General features: G+C 47.7%; 2 protein-coding genes across 2 annotated transcripts in view; one reads left to right on the plus strand and one right to left on the minus strand.

Annotated features, from left to right (window-relative positions):
- The first annotated feature begins 7,219 nt into the window (after positions 1-7,219).
- Fth1 (ferritin heavy chain 1) lies at positions 7,220-11,693 on the plus strand. Its single transcript, XM_021152013.1, has 5 exons — positions 7,220-7,505; positions 9,001-9,617; positions 10,787-10,933; positions 11,171-11,296; positions 11,379-11,693. Exons 2-5 carry the CDS (start codon positions 9,504-9,506, stop codon positions 11,538-11,540), a joined length of 549 nt encoding a protein of 182 aa, XP_021007672.1. The 5' UTR covers positions 7,220-7,505; positions 9,001-9,503; the 3' UTR covers positions 11,541-11,693.
- A 76-nt stretch (positions 11,694-11,769) lies between these two features.
- The window catches only part of Best1 (bestrophin 1), a 16,580-nt gene continuing 8,188 nt past the window's right edge, over positions 11,770-20,161 (minus strand). Inside the window, exons 4-12 of the mRNA XM_021151749.1 lie at positions 19,817-20,050; positions 19,084-19,238; positions 18,664-18,741; positions 17,476-17,628; positions 16,653-16,733; positions 16,173-16,324; positions 13,254-13,597; positions 12,799-12,973; positions 11,770-12,017 (exon numbers count right to left, since the gene is read on the minus strand). Of these exons, the coding sequence (XP_021007408.1) occupies positions 11,981-12,017; positions 12,799-12,973; positions 13,254-13,597; positions 16,173-16,324; positions 16,653-16,733; positions 17,476-17,628; positions 18,664-18,741; positions 19,084-19,238; positions 19,817-20,050 (1,409 nt within the window). The 3' untranslated portion in view covers positions 11,770-11,980. The remainder of the gene's footprint in view (positions 12,018-12,798; positions 12,974-13,253; positions 13,598-16,172; positions 16,325-16,652; positions 16,734-17,475; positions 17,629-18,663; positions 18,742-19,083; positions 19,239-19,816; positions 20,051-20,161) is intronic.

Raw genomic sequence — 20,161 nt, forward strand, 5'->3', positions numbered from 1 at the left:
TGCACTGTGTCTTCTAGCTATGACTAGGAGCCTACACCCATGAAATATCAACAATATGGCTACCTAAATAAAACCTGAACAACGACACAAGTTGACATGCCAACAGAGATGGGGCATGTCTCATGGGGTTCCACCCTATACGAAGAGCTAAAGGGGCAATTAAGAAAGAATGGAGAATTCTGAGAAGATAATTTGTCTTCCTTTAGGGATGAGCCCCTAAATGGTTATCCAATACCAATTGCTCAGCCCTAAAAACATATACACATGAGCAACATGAAAGGAACTCAGCAGGTTGTGTTTATATACTTATTTGAATACATATGTAGCAACAGTAGAGAAGAGGAGCCATAATGTTTAGAAGGATGGGGGGGGCAAGAAAGGGAAGAGGGAGTAAATGATATATTTTAATCTTTCTTTTTTTAAACATTTATTTTTTAACTTATTTATTTATTATATATAAGTACACTATAGCTGTCTTCAGACACTCCAGAAGAGAGCATCAGATTTTGTTACGGATGGTTGTGAGCCACCATGTGGTTGCTGGGATTTGAACTCAGGACCTTTGGAAGAGCAGTCGGTGCTCTTAACCGCTGAGCCATCTCACCAGCCCTATTTTAATCTTTCTAAAATGAGGTGGGATGAAGAGATGACCCAGTGGATAACTGTCTGCCAAGTAAGCATGAGGACATGAGTTTGAATCCTCAGTACCCATATAAAAATACAAGCATACTGTTCTACATCTATAACCCTGTACTGCACATAGGGGCAGAGAGGCAGAGCAGCCTAACTAAACTGGTGAACTCTAGGTCCAATGAGAGCCTGTCTCAAACATAAAGTGGAGCATGATAGAGGAAGACGCCAATGGAGGCCGACCTCTGGCTTCCACATGCACGCACACATGTACACAAACATACACACACAGAGAATACATGGGAAGATTTGCCTAAGTTATGTACAAGCACTATGCCAGTTAATGTTTCTGAATTGAGGCCTGGTAATGTACTCAGTTGGTAAACAGCTTGCTTTACATTCATAAAATCCAGGGTTCCAAAGCCAGCCCTACATAAAAACACTTTGGGTGGCACATGCCTATAATCTTGGCATTTAAGAGGTAGAAACAGAGGGACACAAGTTCAGGTCACTGTTGGCTACATAGAAAGGCAAGTCTAGGATATTTCAAATCCTGTAAAGAAGGGAGAAAAATAAAAGAATTGAGCACTGAGTTTGGGAAGTGCATACTGGGCCCTAGAACTAATGTTCTCAGCCCAAATCACGATTCCTGTGAGTAACAAGAGATGATGACATTTCAGAAGTCTCCAGGCAACAGGATCTGGGGATCTTCCTCCACACCTTTGGACAAAGCCATGAGTTTCAGGATGTTACCACCATGGCTGCGTCAATTTTAGAATGTTACCACCATGGCTGCGTCAAGGTGCCCCATACATTTCCCCACAGAGAAGACCCAAGTTCCAGGCAAGACTATGTCTCCTTCTACCTATGCAACCTTAGGCCAGGTCAAGTCACCTCTCAGGCCTCAGCTTCCTCATCTGAGGCCAGGACTCTGCCTACAGCACTGGGCCTGCCCAGCCTACTCAACAGGGATGTTGTCAGTTTCAGCCATAAGGTGTCAACAGCTTTGTGTAAGCTCTCTGGCAGAGTGCCCAGCACCACACTCCTGGAGTGACTCGGACCCCAAGAATGTTCTAGTCCATTACCAGGAAGTATGTGGTGTTTTCTAGTCATGAACTAGCTACAGCAATCCTCCACTTCCTCCCCTGGCCTGTGACAGCCCATGACTTCCTCTAGTTGAGAAAGCAGTCTGCATGCATGGGACAGCAAAGGGACTTTGCCCTCAGAGCAGTGGAACCCGTGACCATGTGTCATTCCACTCTCCTCACAGCTCAGGTGGCCCTGAGCCCTGCCTTACAACAGCCTGGGGTCTGTGCAGGGACATGATCCTCAACCCCAGAAAGACTGGCCTGTTCTCTGTGTCTCCCGTATGGGAGCAGAAAGAGCTGGTCTTAATTAGATGAAGATGGGTGACTGGCCACCTCAATAACAGTAAACAGTGACCTAAGGCCAAGGACAAGCCAACCTATATTTCTCCATAATTGCTGGGTTCTGAGATGAGGGGCAGGAAATGTACTGCCATGACGAACAGGGCAGGTCTCCTTCCAATGGCAAGAACTGGCAAAGGACAGGTCCCTCTAGCAAGGCAGGGTAGTAGAGATGCTAGAGGGGCAGAAAAGCTAGAAATTCTCTCCTTGGCAAAAAGGAAAGCCACAGAGGCTGACTGAGCTGGCGGCTGTTGAAGGCTAGGTTGTTTTCTCTGATAAACACCAGAGGCAGGCAGTCTAGGGTGAGCAGCAGAAAGATGATATTCACTTGCCTCAGTCCCCAGAGAGGAAGGGGTTGCAAGGCATCTCTGGGGCAGGGGAGAACCCTGCAGGGGTTTTAATCTGAGAAGGGAAATGCTTGTGTTTGCTTTTGTAAGATTAGGATGGGTAGAACAGAAGGGACCTGGGAGTGGCCCCACGATGACTGAGACCCCTATTGGACATCTAGTGAACCCAGTGGAATCGTATTCTTTCATGTGACACTCAAAAACTCCTGTCTCCTGAATATCTGCTGGCCCACCTAGATATGCTAGCTCTTCAGGAAGACACCAAAGGGACCTTTGTCAGGGCGAAGAAGATCGCCTGGGTATTCATTCACCTGTGAAACCTTCTGTTGATGTCCCACTTGGTCAGTACTATGCTTGCCTTTGTATCCACCTCCTGTCCCTAGACAACTAGATTCCCAAAGAGCTTCTGTGTTCATCCCTTCAACTCCTCAACTTGGCCATCGATTAAGGCGCTGGATTTGTGTAGCCTTTCCTGAATGGATGAGCATCTACTAAGTGACAGAGCAAGGCATCCCAAACCCCCATTTCCTCAAGGAAGTGTTTCCAGGCTGCTGAGGTCTTTGTCAGGGCTTAGAAGTCACGTTTCTCTTCTTCCCACTACTGAAACTGCTGGCTGTCACTTCTGCCTATCTGGGCCTCAGAGTGGGACAGAGTGGGCCCGGATGAGCCTAGAATAGGTCAAGGAGGTACAGTATGTGGCTGGGTAACAGCTGATAGCATGTGACATGAACTGTGGTGTAGAGGAAACTGAGAGAAAAAAAAAGCATCCATAAAGAAGCTGTGCTTATTAAGGCTGACTGACTGATTAGAAGGTCAATGGTTCTGGATTGGAGTGTTGCAAGTCTAGAGTCTCACTGCAAATTATCTTGAGCTATCTTTTAAATGCCATTAATTGTGCACCTTTGGCTTAACAACCTTGTGACAATTAGGTAAATCCTTTGGAACACATGTACAAACCCGTAGCTTCCTCCATCTCAAAAGCAAATAACATCAAGAGAGAGCTTCTGAGGCCTGTAACGAAGCTTTCTCTTCTTTGCTATAACCCACCGATCTGTAGTCCCTATGAATGTACTGGAAAAGTTTGATCTATCACTTTTACTTGTTCTGTTATTATGGCTGCTTCACAAAATTGCTACCACGCTGGAATGTCATAATTAGGGTAACCTAAATTTGCATTACCAGTTACCACTCTCATTTTGGCTCTATGAGGAGAGATGCGTTAGCATCAACAAGTGTTCAGGGTAGGTAGAAGTATAGGGGAGATTGGGTTCAAATACTCTACCTCAATACAAGAACCAAATCTCAGGGAGGCCAAGTGGGAGCTTCTGGGATGAGGGCAGATATTCAAGAGATGCTGGGAAGGACAGAGGAGGGCTCTAGCAGAGACAAGAGTTCAGGCCCCCAAGGGCCCACAGGCCCAAGTAGTGACCAGACATTCCACAGGGTAGGATGACTAGAGGAAAATTAACAAGCTACAACCCACTGGACGGGAAAGAAGGGCCTCCAGCAGTGTTACTGTCTGGGGACACAGTTCAAGAAGGTAGTCAAAGTCCAGAGGGAAGGTGACCAAGCAAACAAATGGCCAGGGACGGAGCGATAAGCTCACTGGCAGATGTGAAGCATTCCCGTGCCTCGGCCGCACTGAGGCTTCCCAGAGGCACAGAGGCCTGAACTACTTTCCTTTATTTTTATTTTTTTTGAGAATTTCATTCATGAGTACTCTTGGTACTTCCTTCACTATTTTTTTAAATTTTATATTTAGCAGGGAAGGCATGCAGCTTGCAAGTAATAGGTTTATTCCTTCTAGCATGTAGATTGGAGATCAAACTCAAGCCAGCAGGCTTGGCAGCAAGCACCTTCGCCTGCTAAACCAACCTGCCAGCCCTGAATTTGTATTTATTTATTTATTTTAAGGGGGAGGCAGGGCTTCCATTTATTACAGTGTCCTCTAACATTCCGGGCTGCGAATCTCAACCCTTAATAGTCTACAAGTGAGGGATTCTGGGTATCTAGACTTTTAAGTCTACATGGTCTGAGTTTTCAAGAAATCACTTAAGGATCATTTCTGAATGACAGTAGCTTCATCTAGAATGTCCCAGAATCTGGTTGAGTGGTACACTTGCAAATATCAGAATTTCCTGCACACTTCTTGGGGAATCCCATCCTTTTGCAACACTGGCTGTTTCATTTTCAGAGTCTTTACCCATTTTCACCCAGCCTTCATCTGTTTCCAGGCCTGTGATGTTCCTTCTCTGTAACTGACTTGCAGGAAGTATCTTGGACTCAGCTTTCTCAGCTAACATTATTCCATATGCACAGTCTGGCACGCACCATACAATTAATGATCACTCGATGTTTAATGGTTGCCCTGGCGTTCCGTTGCACACTCTGCTCCACATTGTCAGTCCATGACTATTTCCCTCGAGGAATTCTTACCTTTGGGTCTTCCCCTCTGCCCTACAAAGTATTGTGATTTGTAAACTCTGCTGTCCCTTGGACCTTACGGTACCAAATAGTGGCTGTGGGGTCTGGCAACTGTAACTGCAGAGGGACAAATCACTGGAAAGGATGGAGACCCGATGTTTGCTGAGACATCCCTACAAGAGCCTCTCTGGTAAAAATACTCAAAGCCTGGCAGGGTGATCAAGACCTCTTTATTCCCAGTCAGGCTTCTGAGTGCCATGGGGAAGTCAGGAGCTCTCATCCTTCCCCTGCAGCTCTCTTCCTGTCCACCCTCCCGCTCGCCACAAAACCACAGCCCTCCAGGCCTTCCAGACTGCCCTACCCCTCCATGACAAAGCACTTTTGGAGCCCAAGCCCAACCCCTCCAAAGGACCAGAATGCTGAGTCACTGTGGAACAACAATTTTCCACCACAAGATCTCTCTCTCTCTCTCTCACTCACACACACACACACACACACACACACACACACACACACACCTTCTCCTCCTCCTCCTCCTCCTCTTTTGGAATGAGCTAGTATTCTACAAAACAGAGGGGCCTGCCTCTCTCCTGGCCTGCATTTGCTCTGTGGCTCCTGGCCCTGGGTGGCTGCTGTTCAACTTGTTCTGGGCAGCCAGCCAAACTCCCTCCTCAAAGGCATGAGGAGTGGAGGCAACATGGGGGTTGGAGAGGCAGAAGTATGGTCAACAGAGGTCCAAAGACCTGGCCACATCTTCAGAAGAATCTGAACTGGTGGCTTGGCACCCACTGCTCCCAAAAGGTGGGAACCAGACCCAAGCAAGGGTACTCACTCACATTCTTTCCATTTCCTTTCAAGCCCTCCTCCCTCAGTGACCTTCCACAGGACATGCTGTCCCCTGGTTTGCTCCACTGTTTACTACAGCTAGGGATGTATTTAACAAGCATGGAACCAATACTGATTAACAAAACCTACTTAATGTGGCAGCTCAACTTCCTTTCAGTGAATCTAACTTTATATTGTTTCTGTTCACCGGGAAGTCTTAGAGACCCACACATCCAGTCCAAAACAACCTGACCTTTCCCAACAGCCTTCCCTCAAACTTGTGTTTCCTCTGCATTCTCTGGTACCATGCAAAGCAGAGGCAAGTCCAGCTGCCCAGGCCTGAAAACTGGAGGGGCCTGGTACCCACTCCCCATCTCCCAACCCACACAATATTTAACCACTCACCTCATCCTGTCTGCCCTGTCTTCTCCATATCTCTCTTCAGCTTTCTTTCTCCTACGCTCATTAAAAAAATCATGGCAGCTGTCTCCCAACTGGTACCCAGCCCTCTTGCTTCACTTGAATCCAAACTCCACATAAAATGCATTCATCTTATTCAAGCAACAAATACCAGGCATCTTGCAATGGACTGCATGTGCTAGAAATGCCTTCCTACCTAGAGCTTTCTACCTACAGTAGTAGGGAAGCCAACCAAGTAGTCCCTATGAAAAGGTGTGATTAATGCGGATATCACATAGCCTGGTACAATGGAATCTGAGCACTAGATCATTTGAGAATATGCGTTCAGGATTAGCCTGGACAGCACAGTGAGATCCCATCTTTAAATAAAAAGAAAAGAAAGAACTAAACTAAACAGAAGTATCTCAATGGAAGAGAGCCTACTTAGAATGCCCACGCCCTAGCTTTCATCCTCAAGACTGAAAAAATATATAATTGTGCATAAACATTCTGGCTCTTAATCTTCATCCTTCCTATGGGTAACACATACCAGCAGCCCAACACAATGTTTCTATGTTAACCTTGTTTAAAAATATCTTCCATATAAACCCTTTTTTTTTGTTGTTTTTTGTTTTGTTTTGTTTTGTTTTCGAGACAGGGGTTCTCTGTATAGTCCTGGCTGTCCTAGTACTCACTTTGTAGACCAGGTTGGCCTCAAACTCAGAAATTCGCCTGTCTCTGCCTCCCAAGTGCTGGGTTTAAAGGCGTGCGCCGCCGCCGCCACCACCACCCCTCTTTTAATTTTTAAGTGGCCAAACCTGCCAACTTTTGAGAGATTCAAAAGAATATTCCCTATTCCAAATTTGGATAATCTTTATAGTCTTCTTAAAACTGTATAGATTTCAACTTTAAGAGTTGTATTTTTAATTCACCTGGGAGGTATTTTTAAATACAGAGTTATTCATTTTAGCCACATGACAATTGTGTCGATATTTTTGGCTAAACCCATACTTCCTTCCCTAATTTGAAATGCATGCCTTTAGCTTATATCGAGTTCCCACACATATGTGGGTGGGAGTATTTTGATTTTGCTCTCATCTTCCTGTCAGTACCAAAGCCATACTTTATTGTAATATATATGTATCTGTGCATATACATCCCACATTTGATGATATGATAGCTATCTCCAGCCATCCTTCCCTCACAACCTTTGTTTTCTTCAGGGCTTACAAGCTAGTCCACTGGCTCCATATGAACCTCAGAAACACGACCTGACAAAGAGATACTGTATTTTCACACCTCTGACTCTGTTGGATTACAGGGCTAGAGCTGACACTGTAGTATGGAAGATGACCCTTCAGGAAGATAGCGCCTCCTTTCCTCAATACTTGCTTGGTTTTGTCTTGTGGTGTTGGTGGTCTTATTACTTGCTACTTGAGTCTATACTGCTAAGGTTAGTGAAAATATTTACTCACCACCATCACCCTCTTGCTGGTCTTCCATCATATTTTTCTGATGGTGGTTACCCTTAGAAAAAAAATTGCATGCATTCTACATGTGACAATGACTAGGCTGGACTCCTACCAGCTTTGTATTGATTCACAGTAATGTTCCTAAAAACAAATGGATATGATATATCCATATTACCTATAGGGTAAAGTTTAATGACTTTTTATGGCTCGCCAGTCTGACTATGTTCTTTCCAGCTCTCCCCAAATTGCACTTTGTTTTTCCGGCCAACAAACACACTTTCCTTAAGGTTCCTTGAACAAGGGAAGTATTCCCATGCCTGCCCATTTGCTATTCCTTCTACTTAGAATTCCTTTCCCCACCTCCCTCCTCCACTTTCCAAAGGGAATTTGTTCATCAACTTTAGCTCAGCATCAGTCTCTTAGGGCCATCGTCCTGAAGTCTGACTCTAGGATATTTATCCAGAAGCATCCTGCAGCTAGAGTACCACTGAAATCTTTCCTGAAAAGAACATATATAACGTGTAGTTTTAAAAGACTAAGTACCACTAGTAATGCATTTCAGTAGACCTTAAAAGGGGAGAGAGAGAGTTATAATCCCAGCTCTCTGGAAACTGTGGCAGGAGAATCATGAACCAGCCTGGCTTACATAGAGAGTCCCTGGCCAGTCTGGGTTACTGATCCAGTAACCCTGTCAATCTTGTTTCAAAACAATAACAACAAAATCTAAGTCCAACTTCCAGTTTTAAGAATATGAACAGTGTCTGCTGGTTCTCCACCTGTGTTAGAGACTAGACAAGGCTGAGCACAAGCGGATGTGGATGGCAGGGCCTAGCAAGACACAGTGGCTAATCTCTAGTTCTGCTTGCTATCCAAGAATTCGCACCCATTTTGAAGCTGGGCCACAGCTACAAGATATACACAGCTGGCTTGTCCCTCTGCAGTTTCCTGCACCTGTCACCTGCCATTCTGCAGCATCAGCTTCACTCCAAGGACAAACCCAAGGTTACTGAGAAAGATAAAGGAGACCATTTTGAAACAGACACACGTAGGTCACTTCTTTACTTTTCTAATCCAGAGACGTCTCTTAATTTCAAGCATCACCAGGGGCTTTCTCAGAAACCTAGATGGTTTGGCCTCAGGATTGCCCTATAGACAGATGGCGGCTGTCCTGCTTTAAGGAGAAATGCGCCTTCTTTGCCTTTGTTTTTTCAACTGTTCTCAGAGCCATGTTTGCCTTAGTAAAAAGCCGGGGTTGCTTGAATCAGAAGAACAGGGTAGACCCTAACCTCCTCCCCAATAGTTCCCCTACTCCTCCTCTGAGCTTCTCTCCACAGATTCTGAAGGAGAGAAAGCCGCTCTTTCCCAGTCCAACTTATATGTCGTTCGCCATTTACAGCGCCACGCTTCCATTTTCCTATTTGTAAGACGAAGTCGTGTCTGGTGTATGTCACGGCTAACAACACGCACTTTGCCTAGAGTTTTGGGATGTCCTGTGGGAATTGAAAATCATCCTCCTCGGTACCCTCTGTCCCCATCTGGGACCCAGATGCCTCTGCAGTACAGCTAGATCCAACTACGCCCGCCCCGGGCCACAGAAAACAGCCCGCTTGTTGCCAGGCACCGCTCTTGCAGAAGCTCAGAGCCCCTTGCGTCGCCTCACACTCACACAGGCTCCTCCCCGCCCGCGCCCTGAGGGTTTGGGCAACACGCCCACAGGAAGAGGCGGGGCGGCGCGGCCCGCCGCGCTGATTGGCCAGCGCTCGCCTGACGCAGGATCCCGCTATAAGTACGGCCCGCTGTGCCCTCCTGCGCCAGACGTTCTCGCCCAGAGTCGCCGCGGTTTCCTGCTTCAACAGTGCTTGAACGGAACCCGGTGCTCGACCCCTCCGACCCCCGCCGGCCGCTTCGAGCCTGAGCCCTTTGCAACTTCGTCGTTTCGCCGCTCCAGCGTCGTCACCGCGCCTCGCCCCGCCGCCACCATGACCACCGCGTCTCCCTCGCAAGTGCGCCAGAACTACCACCAGGACGCGGAGGCTGCCATCAACCGCCAGATCAACCTGGAGTTGTATGCCTCCTACGTCTATCTGTCTATGGTGAGTGCGGCCTGGCCTTTGGCGGGTGGAACCGGGTGCGGCCTCCTCAGGGCCACTTGGGGAGCAGGCGGAGGGTGGGTCGGGGCGTGGCCTGCTGCGGGCTTCCCCGCCTTCCAGCGCCCTTCTGGAAAATGGAGTTTGTTCGGGGTTCTTTCCTAAGGCAGGCAGCCCTGCGGTGGCAAGTCTGAGCACATAGCACCTTGTGGCTCCTGCATCATAGATCAGGCATGTCATTACACCACTGGTTTTTTTTTTTTTTTTTTGAAGCCTTAGGGCTGTATGACTGTCAGCCTGGCCAATCAACCCTGCAGTTAGGTGCGTTTTCTGCACGCTCTCGTCCCCTCCGATCACGTGGCCTACAGGCTTCTCTGTTTGGGTATGCATCCTGCTCCAGTTCCTCCTGGAGTATGGCGGGTCTGCTTGGTCATGGTGTCGAGTGGCAGCCTTGGGGCCTGGTGTAAAGAGGCTTATCTCTTGTGAGCTTACTCTTGTCCCCTTCAAAGCAGCCGCCTCCACCTCTCTGCTTATCACAGAGCCTCACTTGCATTGAAACTTATCATCGCTAGGAATCTCCCCTTCTGTAGTTACCAGTGTCACCCCGACCTTGCACTTACAAGGCATCTAGGGTACTGTATTTTTATTTTGCATGAGTTGTGGCTTACTAACAAGTGGTAGGTACATACTTGTTGGGAAAAGCCCACTATCAATTGCTGGACAAGGAAGTTTTCCATGTAATAATTGTTTCTGAAAAACAGGTTTGGGGAAGGCCTGGATTTTGAAACAGGTCCAACTTCTGTGGCTGTCATTCCTGGAATAGGAATACACTGAGTGCCTAAAACTGAAAATCAAAGCTTCTCCTAATATATTTGTGCAAAAATGCAATGCCCTCAATTGTTAACTGGGCATGATGATTGGTGAAGGAGGAGAAAAATGGCCTCCCAATGCAGGATACTCTAGCACCCTACCTCTTAGACAAGTAGATTTGGCCTTGGCTTAAATTTTTTTCTCTGCACTAATACCGAGCTGTAGAACACTTGATAAAGCCAAGTCCCAAAGTTTGCCTTCCCATCCTTACTGAACTTTTAAAAGGCCGAGTAGGATGGCTAACAGCCTTTGCACATAGAGCCATTGCAGTGGAGATCAGTAACATGTACCCTTTCCACTTTCAGTCTTGTTATTTTGACCGAGATGATGTGGCTCTGAAGAACTTTGCCAAATACTTTCTCCACCAATCTCATGAGGAGAGGGAGCATGCCGAGAAACTGATGAAGCTGCAGAACCAGCGAGGTGGCCGAATCTTCCTGCAGGATATAAAGGTAAGTAGATCCTAGGGGTGCCCTAAATGAGCGGTTAGACTTTATTCAGGAAATGATGGTGCGCTGAGGCTTCTGCCCTTGTACGTTGTTGGCAAATAGCAGTTGTCGAGCATCTTGCGGTGAAAGCTGTTTGAGGAAATTGAGGGCAGTCCTTTGCCCAGAGCATGATTGGTTCAGTGTGAGGTGTTTCCTGGGTTGGGTTGATTGGTAGATGAATTGACCCGATGTTTCATTCAGAAACCAGACCGTGATGACTGGGAGAGCGGGCTGAATGCAATGGAGTGTGCACTGCACTTGGAAAAGAGTGTGAATCAGTCACTACTGGAACTGCACAAACTGGCTACTGACAAGAATGATCCCCACGTGAGTATCGGAAACGGGGGATGAATTGCCACAGGGCTTGGGAGAGCTGACCAGTAACTTTGTCCCATGTTCTCTTTCCTAGTTATGTGACTTCATTGAGACATATTACCTGAGTGAACAGGTGAAATCCATTAAAGAACTGGGTGACCACGTGACCAACTTACGCAAGATGGGTGCCCCTGAAGCTGGCATGGCAGAGTATCTCTTTGACAAGCACACCCTGGGACACAGTGATGAGAGCTAAGCTGACTTCCCCAAAGCCACGTGACTTTACTNGTCACTGAGGCAGTGCATGCATGTCAGGCTGCCTTTATCTTTTCTATAAGTTGCACCAAAACATCTGCTTAAGTTCTTTAATTTGTACCATTTCTTCAAATAAAGAATTTTGGTACCCAGATTCTTGTCTTTGTGATTGAGGATAAGCATGCCAGCTTCCAGTTGCTTCACTGCCGGTTACACTAATCACACTGAAACACCTAAAAGAATATTCACGTTTATTAAACTCCTTAGTTTGGGAAAGAGTAAAATACAGGTGTTTTCAGACAGGACTATTAAGCACTCTTGGTTCTGAGTTACTTGCTAGACTGTCGTGGGAACATACTCTTGGGTGTCGCTGCTGTGTGCCTTTGACTGGGTCAGTGCCCTGCTCGGCATCCTTGCAAGTCAGGGCCAGGCTGTGAGGCATCACTCATAGAGAACAGGTTTGGTGTCAGCTTCATCCCTGTGGGAGAATATTCATAGCATGAGTTGACTGAGGACAAAGGTGGAAGCTGGTCTTAAACACACTGGGATGGTCTGTAAATGTTAATGACTAGTACTAGAAGCAAGCTGGAAATTGTTGCCCTTCCACTTACGAAAAAGATGTTCTGGACACAGATAAAAATGGGAATATGGAAGTGGGAAGTTAACACTCAGGATGTGTGATCAAGGTGAGAGGGTGGGATGTTTGTTAATTGGGCAAAAGTGTCCCAAGAAATGTAAAAGAGAAATGACATTAGGCTTATGGTTTATGCTTTTTGGAAGTATTAAGCAAGGCCTCAGACCCAAGAAGATATCCTAGAAGACCATGGCCAGTGCCTGAAGTGAGGTGGGAAGTGCTCGGGTAAAGACAAGTGTTTATTTGCCATCTAACAAATAGTGAGGCTGGCCCTTGAGCTACACTAGCTAGAGTCTCAGTTCTGTCTCAAGGCTACCTGCAAGAGGCTAGCCAACCACCCCTGCAAGAAGAAACTCATTACTTCCCAAGATGGGCATCATTTCAGCATTCTGTCAGTATTATTTCACTTAATAGATGTTTGTTGCTCATATCAAGCCCTTAGGTGGAGTGAGCAAAAGGCCTCTATCACAGGGTTCTTTCCTAGGTAGTTGGCATTAACCCTCAGCTAGTGTAGGAACACAAGTTTCCCCCACAGGTCAGTAGTAATGAAATCTTGGGGATTTGTTGGGTAGACTCAGAACTGAAATGGCAGACACAGGGAATGCAGCTCTTTAGGTGGACAGACCTGTAGGGATAGGGCTCTGCATGCTCCTTCATTAGAGCCTGCATATTGGTTGACAGCTGGTCCAAACGGCGTTGTTGAAGATGTTCTGTGGGGCTCTCTGGAATGTTCAAGTTAAACTCGACAGTTTTCTTTTTCATGTGACAGATTTCTTGGTAATCTGTGGAAGGCCCATCACCTAGGAACAATTTAACAGTGTTCTTGGTAGGGCTGGAGAGATGTGCCAACAGTCAAGAGTATTTCCTGCTCTTCCAGAGGGCTTGAGTTTGATTTCCAGCACCCACATCAGGCAGCTCACAAGTGTTTATAACTACAGGGTACCAGTATATGCGGCATATACTCACAAAGTCACACATACATAAAAAAAATAATAAAATAAAAATAAGCCTTGAAAACAAAGTGTTCTTCTTGGTCTCAGAAGTCATGGGTGTTAGGCTTTTGTGTTTAAGTGTCCATACCTGTGTCTGAACTGGAGGGTGCTGACTGCTCAGGAGGGTAGCTGCTGGGTGCCTGTGGGCCACAATGGAAGCCTGTCCTCTTAAACCTTGGAACACTTTTGAAGAAGTCCAGACCCTTAAATTTCCAGACATCTTTCTGGTTTTTCTGGTTGGCATCCTTACACTGGCCTTCGAGGAAGGGGTTCTTAGAACAGAATAGTTTGGTCTTTAAGTCTTTCAAGGGAAGATGGTAGTTTTTGGATTGCAGTCCTAAAAAGCATCCTATGGTGCTGCTATAACCATGCTCTTTCTTATCCGTGTCATCTTCCTCTTTTGACCAAAGCTCTAAGTCTTCTTTCTTCAGGCTGGAAGGAAAAGAGATGTGTAAGATTGAGTAAGTGGGGGCTGGTGAGATGGCTCAGTGGGTAAGAGCACCCGACTGCTCTTCTGAAGGTCCGGAGTTCAAATCCCAGCAACCACATGGTGGCTCACAACCATCTGTAACGAGATCTGACTCCCTCTTCTGGAGTGTCTGAAGACAGCTACAGTGTACTTACATATAATAAATAATAAATAAATCTTAAAAAAAAAAAAGATTGAGTAAGTGGACAAAGAAAAGATGGAAGCAAATGTCTGCCCAGGACCAAGGCTTCACCTCTTCTGATGGATCCTACACTTCCCAGGGAGTCCATCAAGGCCCAATTTACCTTAGATTCTCGCTCACTGATAACAGTCAACTTTCCAGTCTAGCATTACAGAGTTGGTGTTCATAGGTGTGTGATGCACCTGCGTATGCCTGGCTGAAGGCCAGAGGACAATCTCCATTTGTGTCCTCAGAAAGCCATCCACTTTCTTTGGGACAGGCAGGGTCTCCTACTGGCCTGAAGCTCACAAATTAGGCTAGATTATCTGACCGGCCATCTCCAGGCAACTCTCTGAGTCTGCTTTAGCACTTTGGTTACAAGTGTATGGTGTCAAATGACACCATCTGTTCTGGAGGTCAAACTCAGGCACTCCTGCTTTAACCCACACTAATTCCCTGAATCCCACAGTCTAATCTTTATCAGGCAACCTTCTGTTAGAGTATCTCCCTCCAGGCAATGGGAACTTCTGCTCCTAGTGAAGCCTGTTCAGATAAGGCCGAGCAGGAACAAAGAATTTATGTTACCCAGTGGGGAGTAACATACACCAAAAGGCCTTTTTGGCTTCCTGGCAGCAGACTTCCTGAGGCCCCAGGACCTTTAATCTGTAAGAAAAAGTTTACTCAGGATGGGCCCCTTGCCCACATCCAAAACTCCCCTGGCTCTAAGATCTACTTGCAGGACCAGGAGGTGGTCACCTCTTGGCCAACAGCAACTTCTGTTCTGTGTCTGCCCAGTCTTTGGCCATGAGTTAGAGCCTACTCCACTACTAGCTTGCACATTCCCTGAATGCAGGGCCTGCACCCAATGCCACACTAGGTTCAGTGTGTGTGTGTGTGTGTGTGTGTGTGTGTGTGTGTGTGTGTGTGTTGGGAGAGTGGTGGTGGGGAAGATGTTCAGATGAAACAGGTTCAAAAACATCTTCCAAAATGTTCCTATTTCTTGTTTCAGCTTAATGAACTCTTTGGCTCATAAAAGAGCAGAGAGAGAGCGGTCTAGTACAGTGTACAAATACATTAGATACTCCAGAGCCTGCTCACCTCTGTCAGCCAGAGGACTGTGTGGGAAGGCACATTCGGCCTACTGTATCTGGGGGAATTTGGATGAAATGGGATTGTACAGAGGAAATTTTGGCTGCTGTGGGTGTAAGGAGGTCTTTGTAGGACAATCTATTCGGGAGGCCCTATCTCTTATTGGGACTCCCTTACAAATACTGTCCTCCTACATCCCAGGCTTCCTAGAATTCCATGTCCCCGCAAAGGTTACTTTCTCTGGTCAGAGCTAGAAAGCCAGCCTTGGGGCTGGTGAGATGGCTCAGTGGGTAAGAGCACCCGACTGCTCTTCCGAAGGTCCGGAGTTCAAATCCCAGCAACCACATGGTGGCTCACAACCATCTGTAACAAGATCTGACGCCCTCTTCTGGAGTGTCTGAAGACAGCTACAGTGTACTTACATATAATAAATAAATAAAAATTTAAAAAAAAAAAAAAAAAAAGAAAGCCAGCCTTGGCATCTCACAGCATCATCAATTGCTGACTGCCCCTGGAAAAGTCCTGTTTCTCTCTGGTCTGTACACAGGAGAGATTGGACTGGAGGGTCTAACATAGCATAGTGCAGTGTATGGATGTAGCTGGGTGTGGTGGAACACAGCATGTTTTTAATCTCAGGATTTAAGGAGGTAGAGGCAGGAGGATTTCTGTGAGTTCAAGGTCAGCCTGGTCTACCTAGAGAGCTCCAGGACATACAGGACTATGTGGAGAAGCCTGTCTTAAAAAAAAAAAAAAAAGTATCGCACATAGTGATGGTTCCCACCTGTATTCCTAACACTGGATGTGAATTTAAGGCCAGCCTGGGCTAGTCAGGGATTCCAAGGCAGCCCGAACTACACAGTCATGGACTTGTCTCAAACAAAGCAAAACACCAAAGCCAAAGCAACAGTGCCTGCCTCTCATTCCCCAGCATAGTGAGTTTGAAGCCATCCTGGACTATGTGAGACTCAAGAAAACCAATCGAAAATAAGTAGGAAGCATGTGGGGCTAGAACCAGACAGCTGGCTCAGAAGTGTCCTTTGTCATGTGCCTTTGGGCTGGGCAACTTTATTAGTCCCTATGAGCCCGTACTTAACTGCCTGAAGAGTAGACACAGCAAACAAAGGTTATTGGGAGGGGAAAAAAATTAATGTCTGTGAAGAGCACAGTCCACTGGCTAGCCCTTACCGGGCACCCAGTGTAGTAATAAGAGCTGTTCCAAATTGCTTATACTTAAAAAGTTTCCCACCCAGTCCCCTGGCACTGTCTACCTGATGTTGAAGGTGGAGCCCATGAAGGAATGCCGGCGAGACCTGGCAGAAGCAGCTGTGTAGGGCGGCTGAGGCGCTGCCTCGTTCCAGTACATGTCACGTTCCATGGGAGGCAAGTTCTGGTGCATCCCATCCACGGACAACAGGGACACCTGGTTGCCAAGGACCGAAGTGGTAGCCAATAGACTGGGCAGCTCAGGCAGGACCATGAGCCTGCCTGATGGATGCCTCAGGAACTGTCCGTTAATTCCCTCTGCACCCCAGTTTCCCCTCCCGTGTCACTAAAGACACTGATGCTTGATGCAGTCTCCAAAGTCGAGGTGAGAATCCTGTGAGTGAATGACTGGCTGAGAAAGGTGCTGACGTTAGAGGAGGGGAAGACACTTCACTGTGTGGTCTCCCTGAGAAACTGCTGGGTCCCCTCTTTGGACCCCTCTTTGAGAAGGGTCTACGACACGGTCTCTGCATACCCCCTTATACCTGCAGGTTTCTGTCAATGATCCAGTTCGTCTCAAAATCATCATCATCCTCCCCGAAGGGGTTGATGAGCTGTTCTGCCACCTAGAGGTGGGGAGAGGAGTGACGCTCTGAGAACCTGGTTACTCTGCTTTCCAGCCCCAAGCCTTGTGTCCTCCCATTTTGACCCCCTCATGATGCCCTTCCTCCTTAACAACTGTCTTCATGGCCATTGGGCCCCAGCCACTCCCAATGGGATGCCCACATATTACTCTTCTGCCTCTCCCTCACGAGCCCGCCTGTCCCTGAAGACCAAACTGTCCCCTCCTATGTCACACAGCAGAGTCATCACCTTGATCTCACCCATGTAAATTTTTGTTCACCTATCTATCTTCCAATATGCATGTATCTGTTGTTTTGTGAGGTTAGAGATAAATGCTGAGGCTGGGGCTAAACTAGAGTGGCCAGGAGGGGAGTTTCCTGGACACTGATATCTAAAATACTCAAGCAAAGCTCCACAGAGGTGATATCTGTTTTGTGGGTCCAGACAACATTCTGATAGTTAGTGAGGTACCTCAGATAATTTCAGTCATGAAAGTATAATTTAGTGGAGTCTTTAGAAAGCAAAGGGAACTGGGAGAGGGTATATTGAAACTAGAGTCTCTCTCTCTTTCTCGTGTGTGTGTGGGGGGGGGGACAGAATAGTTTCTGTATGTATGGCTCATGCATGTGTGATATACACAACCAGATACTTTGCAGCTGCCTGTCTCTCTCCCAAGTGGCTGCTGGCCATGACCCCTTCGCCATGCCCACACTATGGGGGAGGGTAGTATGCAGTGAGTCTCACCTTCAGCCAGCCCATGTAGAATAAGAATTGCAGGATTGTGAAGACAGGCACAACCAGATCCATCTCATGGCCTGGGTAGTCCTTGTTTGGGTTCAGAAACTGCCTCCCGATCAAGCATGCAAGGAAAAAGCTGTATACTGCCACTGTCACCACCTGGAAGGAGAAAAGACACAGGTAGCAGAAAGGGCTAAGCTGGGACCATGGTCGAAAGCTTTGGTGTCTACAGCCTTGTTCTGACCTCCACGCTTTTGTGTCTGGGTCTGTTTACCCTTCTTTGTGTGTGTGTATGTGTGTATATTTTGTTTGTTTACTTTTATTTTTTGAGACAAGGTCTTATGTAGCCCGGGCTGGTAAGAAACTCACTATATAACCAAGGATGACAGTGAACCTCTGATCTCTGTCTGTGTTAGCACTTTGTCTAAGCTCTACCCCAAAGTTACCTGGCAACAGCCAGTTGTACCTGACTCACTATAAAAGGGGATGCTTGTCCCCTCCTCTCCCTATTGCTCTCTTGTCTTCTTGCTCCCACTCTGTCCTATTGCCCCCTTCCCCTCTCTCCCCATCCCCCTTCACCCTCTCTCTGAGTACTCATAGCTGGCCTCCCCCTCCTCTTTCTCCTCCTCTTCCTCTTCTTTCTCTCTCTCTCTCTCTCTTTCTCTCTCTCTCTCTCTCTCTCTCTCTCTCTCTCTCTCTCTCTCCCTCTTAACTCCCCTCCCCATGCCCTGAATAACTCTACTCTATACTATACCATCGTTGTGTGGCTGGTCCCTCAGGGGGAAGGGATGCCTCAGCATGGGCCCATGGAGGCACCTCCTTCCCCCACACCTGACTACACATCCATAGAACATATTCCTTCTCTCCTTATCTTTTTCTAAAACACAACACTCAGGCCACTAGATCCAGGGGGTTAGAAGTACAGGTGTGTGCCACCATGACCAGTTTCATGCAATGGCGTATATCAAACCCAGGGAATCATGCACGCATGGCAAGCACCACCCAATGAGCTCTACCCCTCCATCGCCAGCTCCTCTTTAAGACCAAGATGATAGCACTCCCCCTGCTGGCTGGAGCAGGCAGGAGCACAGAATCTTCCAAGTCCAGGCCTAATTCCGCCTGTGAGATTGTACTCAGTCTCTAAGGAAGAGTGCTTTCTGGATCTTTACAGCTGCAGTTTCCCACAGTTCTTACCTGTGTGTACACCAATGGGATACTTATCCAGTCGTAGGCATACAGCTGTCCACACTGAGTACGCAAGGTGCACACCTCCTGATGGGCGGGAAAGGAGGATGAGGTGCCGACCCCAGAACCCTCCCACTGCTCTTCCCCAGATACAATGCAATGACGATAATGGAGCAGCTTTGGCTGTGTGGCCATATGCAGCTCCCTAGACCTGTGTCTCAGTGGCTTCATCTAACAAAAAGGAGCCAAGACATCATAGGCTCACTCAGAGAGGAGACAGAAGGGAGTTTTGGAGAGGAGCCACCTTGGGCTGTAGAATCTTGTTTGAAATATCATATACTACCAGGACGGGCAGTGTGGGAAGACCCTCCAGCCTTCTCTTTAAAGGAAGCCACAACCCTTCCCACTGCATCCCAGGTGTGGGCTCACATTCATCAGGCTCTGGAGCAGGACGGTGTCCCGGATTCGACCTCCAAGATAGGCCTTCATTGACAGGTTGGCAAACCACACCCAGGGCACCCAGAATGTGTTGTGTGGTAGGCCCAACTTCTGCAACTGCTTATGTTCCCCATGGGTCATAAAGCCTGCCGGACAGAGTGGACAAGGCAAGAGGTAACTCTAAAGGAGAAGTGGGCTGCACCAGGAAACCCAGCCAGCCCAGTCCCCTAGGGCTCTTTTACCATGTTTGTTTCAACACACAAAATTATTGAGTCCCAGTTGGGTGCTCTTCTGGACCCCATGGGGCAGGAGGTGGGAGGAGAGGGCGCTTTGTTATTAGCCAGATTCAGGCCCTGGCCAAATCAAAGGGAAGCTAGGGACACGTGTCAAGCCATCCAGCCAGGAAAACGGAGATCAGGATAGGCAGAGGGAAAGGAGGTAGACCCATCAGTTCCCAAACCCACACTTCTTCCCTTATCCCTGAAGGATTCTTGACCCTTTTTCAAATCCCTCCCTTTTTTGGTTTACTCTGGCCTTGCTCTACTTTGAGCCCCTGATTCTGACCTGCCCAATTCTGTCCCCAGTCTGACCCCATGAGCCCTGCCCCACTTCACCCTCTTCAAGCCCAGGGGACTCTGGCTCCACCCAGCACCTTGTCAAGTCTCAGGCCCCGTCTCAGGTTAGGCTTGGCCCTGCGGGCCCACCCACTCCAGATACTGCCAACCTGCTAGAACCAGGTGGTGAAGAGTGGGAAAGCGCTTGTAGACCGAGGTGCTGATGCTGCGCAGGATGAGCACTTGGCCCAGGATGGCGTAGCGGATGAGCGTGCGCCGCAGCAAACGGCCTTCCTCATCCTTGCCCTCCACGAAGCTAGACACCTGGATCATGAGGCGGTCGGGCCACGGCAAGTTCTCGTACTGGCTCCACCAACGGCTCACCACCAATGTAACATAGAAACCTGGGGAGGAGGAGGGAGGAGGTACAAGCGGGGAGGGGCCAGGCTGTCCAGAGACTAGCGCCCGGTGAACCCTTGCTTTCTCCGTCTTCTTGATGTGTGTGGGCCAGCCTA

This window comes from Mus caroli, chromosome 19 (assembly GCF_900094665.2).
Source record: "Mus caroli chromosome 19, CAROLI_EIJ_v1.1, whole genome shotgun sequence".
Classification (NCBI taxonomy): domain Eukaryota; kingdom Metazoa; phylum Chordata; class Mammalia; order Rodentia; family Muridae; genus Mus; species Mus caroli.

Coding starts and splice junctions, on each gene's coding strand:
- Fth1 (XM_021152013.1), top strand. CDS start 9,504: ATGACCACCGCGTCTCCCTCGCAAGTGCGCCAGAACTACCACCAGGAC. Junction 9,618..10,786: donor CCTACGTCTATCTGTCTATG/GTGAGTGCGGCC, acceptor TTCCACTTTCAG/TCTTGTTATTTTGACCGAGA. Junction 10,934..11,170: donor TCTTCCTGCAGGATATAAAG/GTAAGTAGATCC, acceptor TGTTTCATTCAG/AAACCAGACCGTGATGACTG.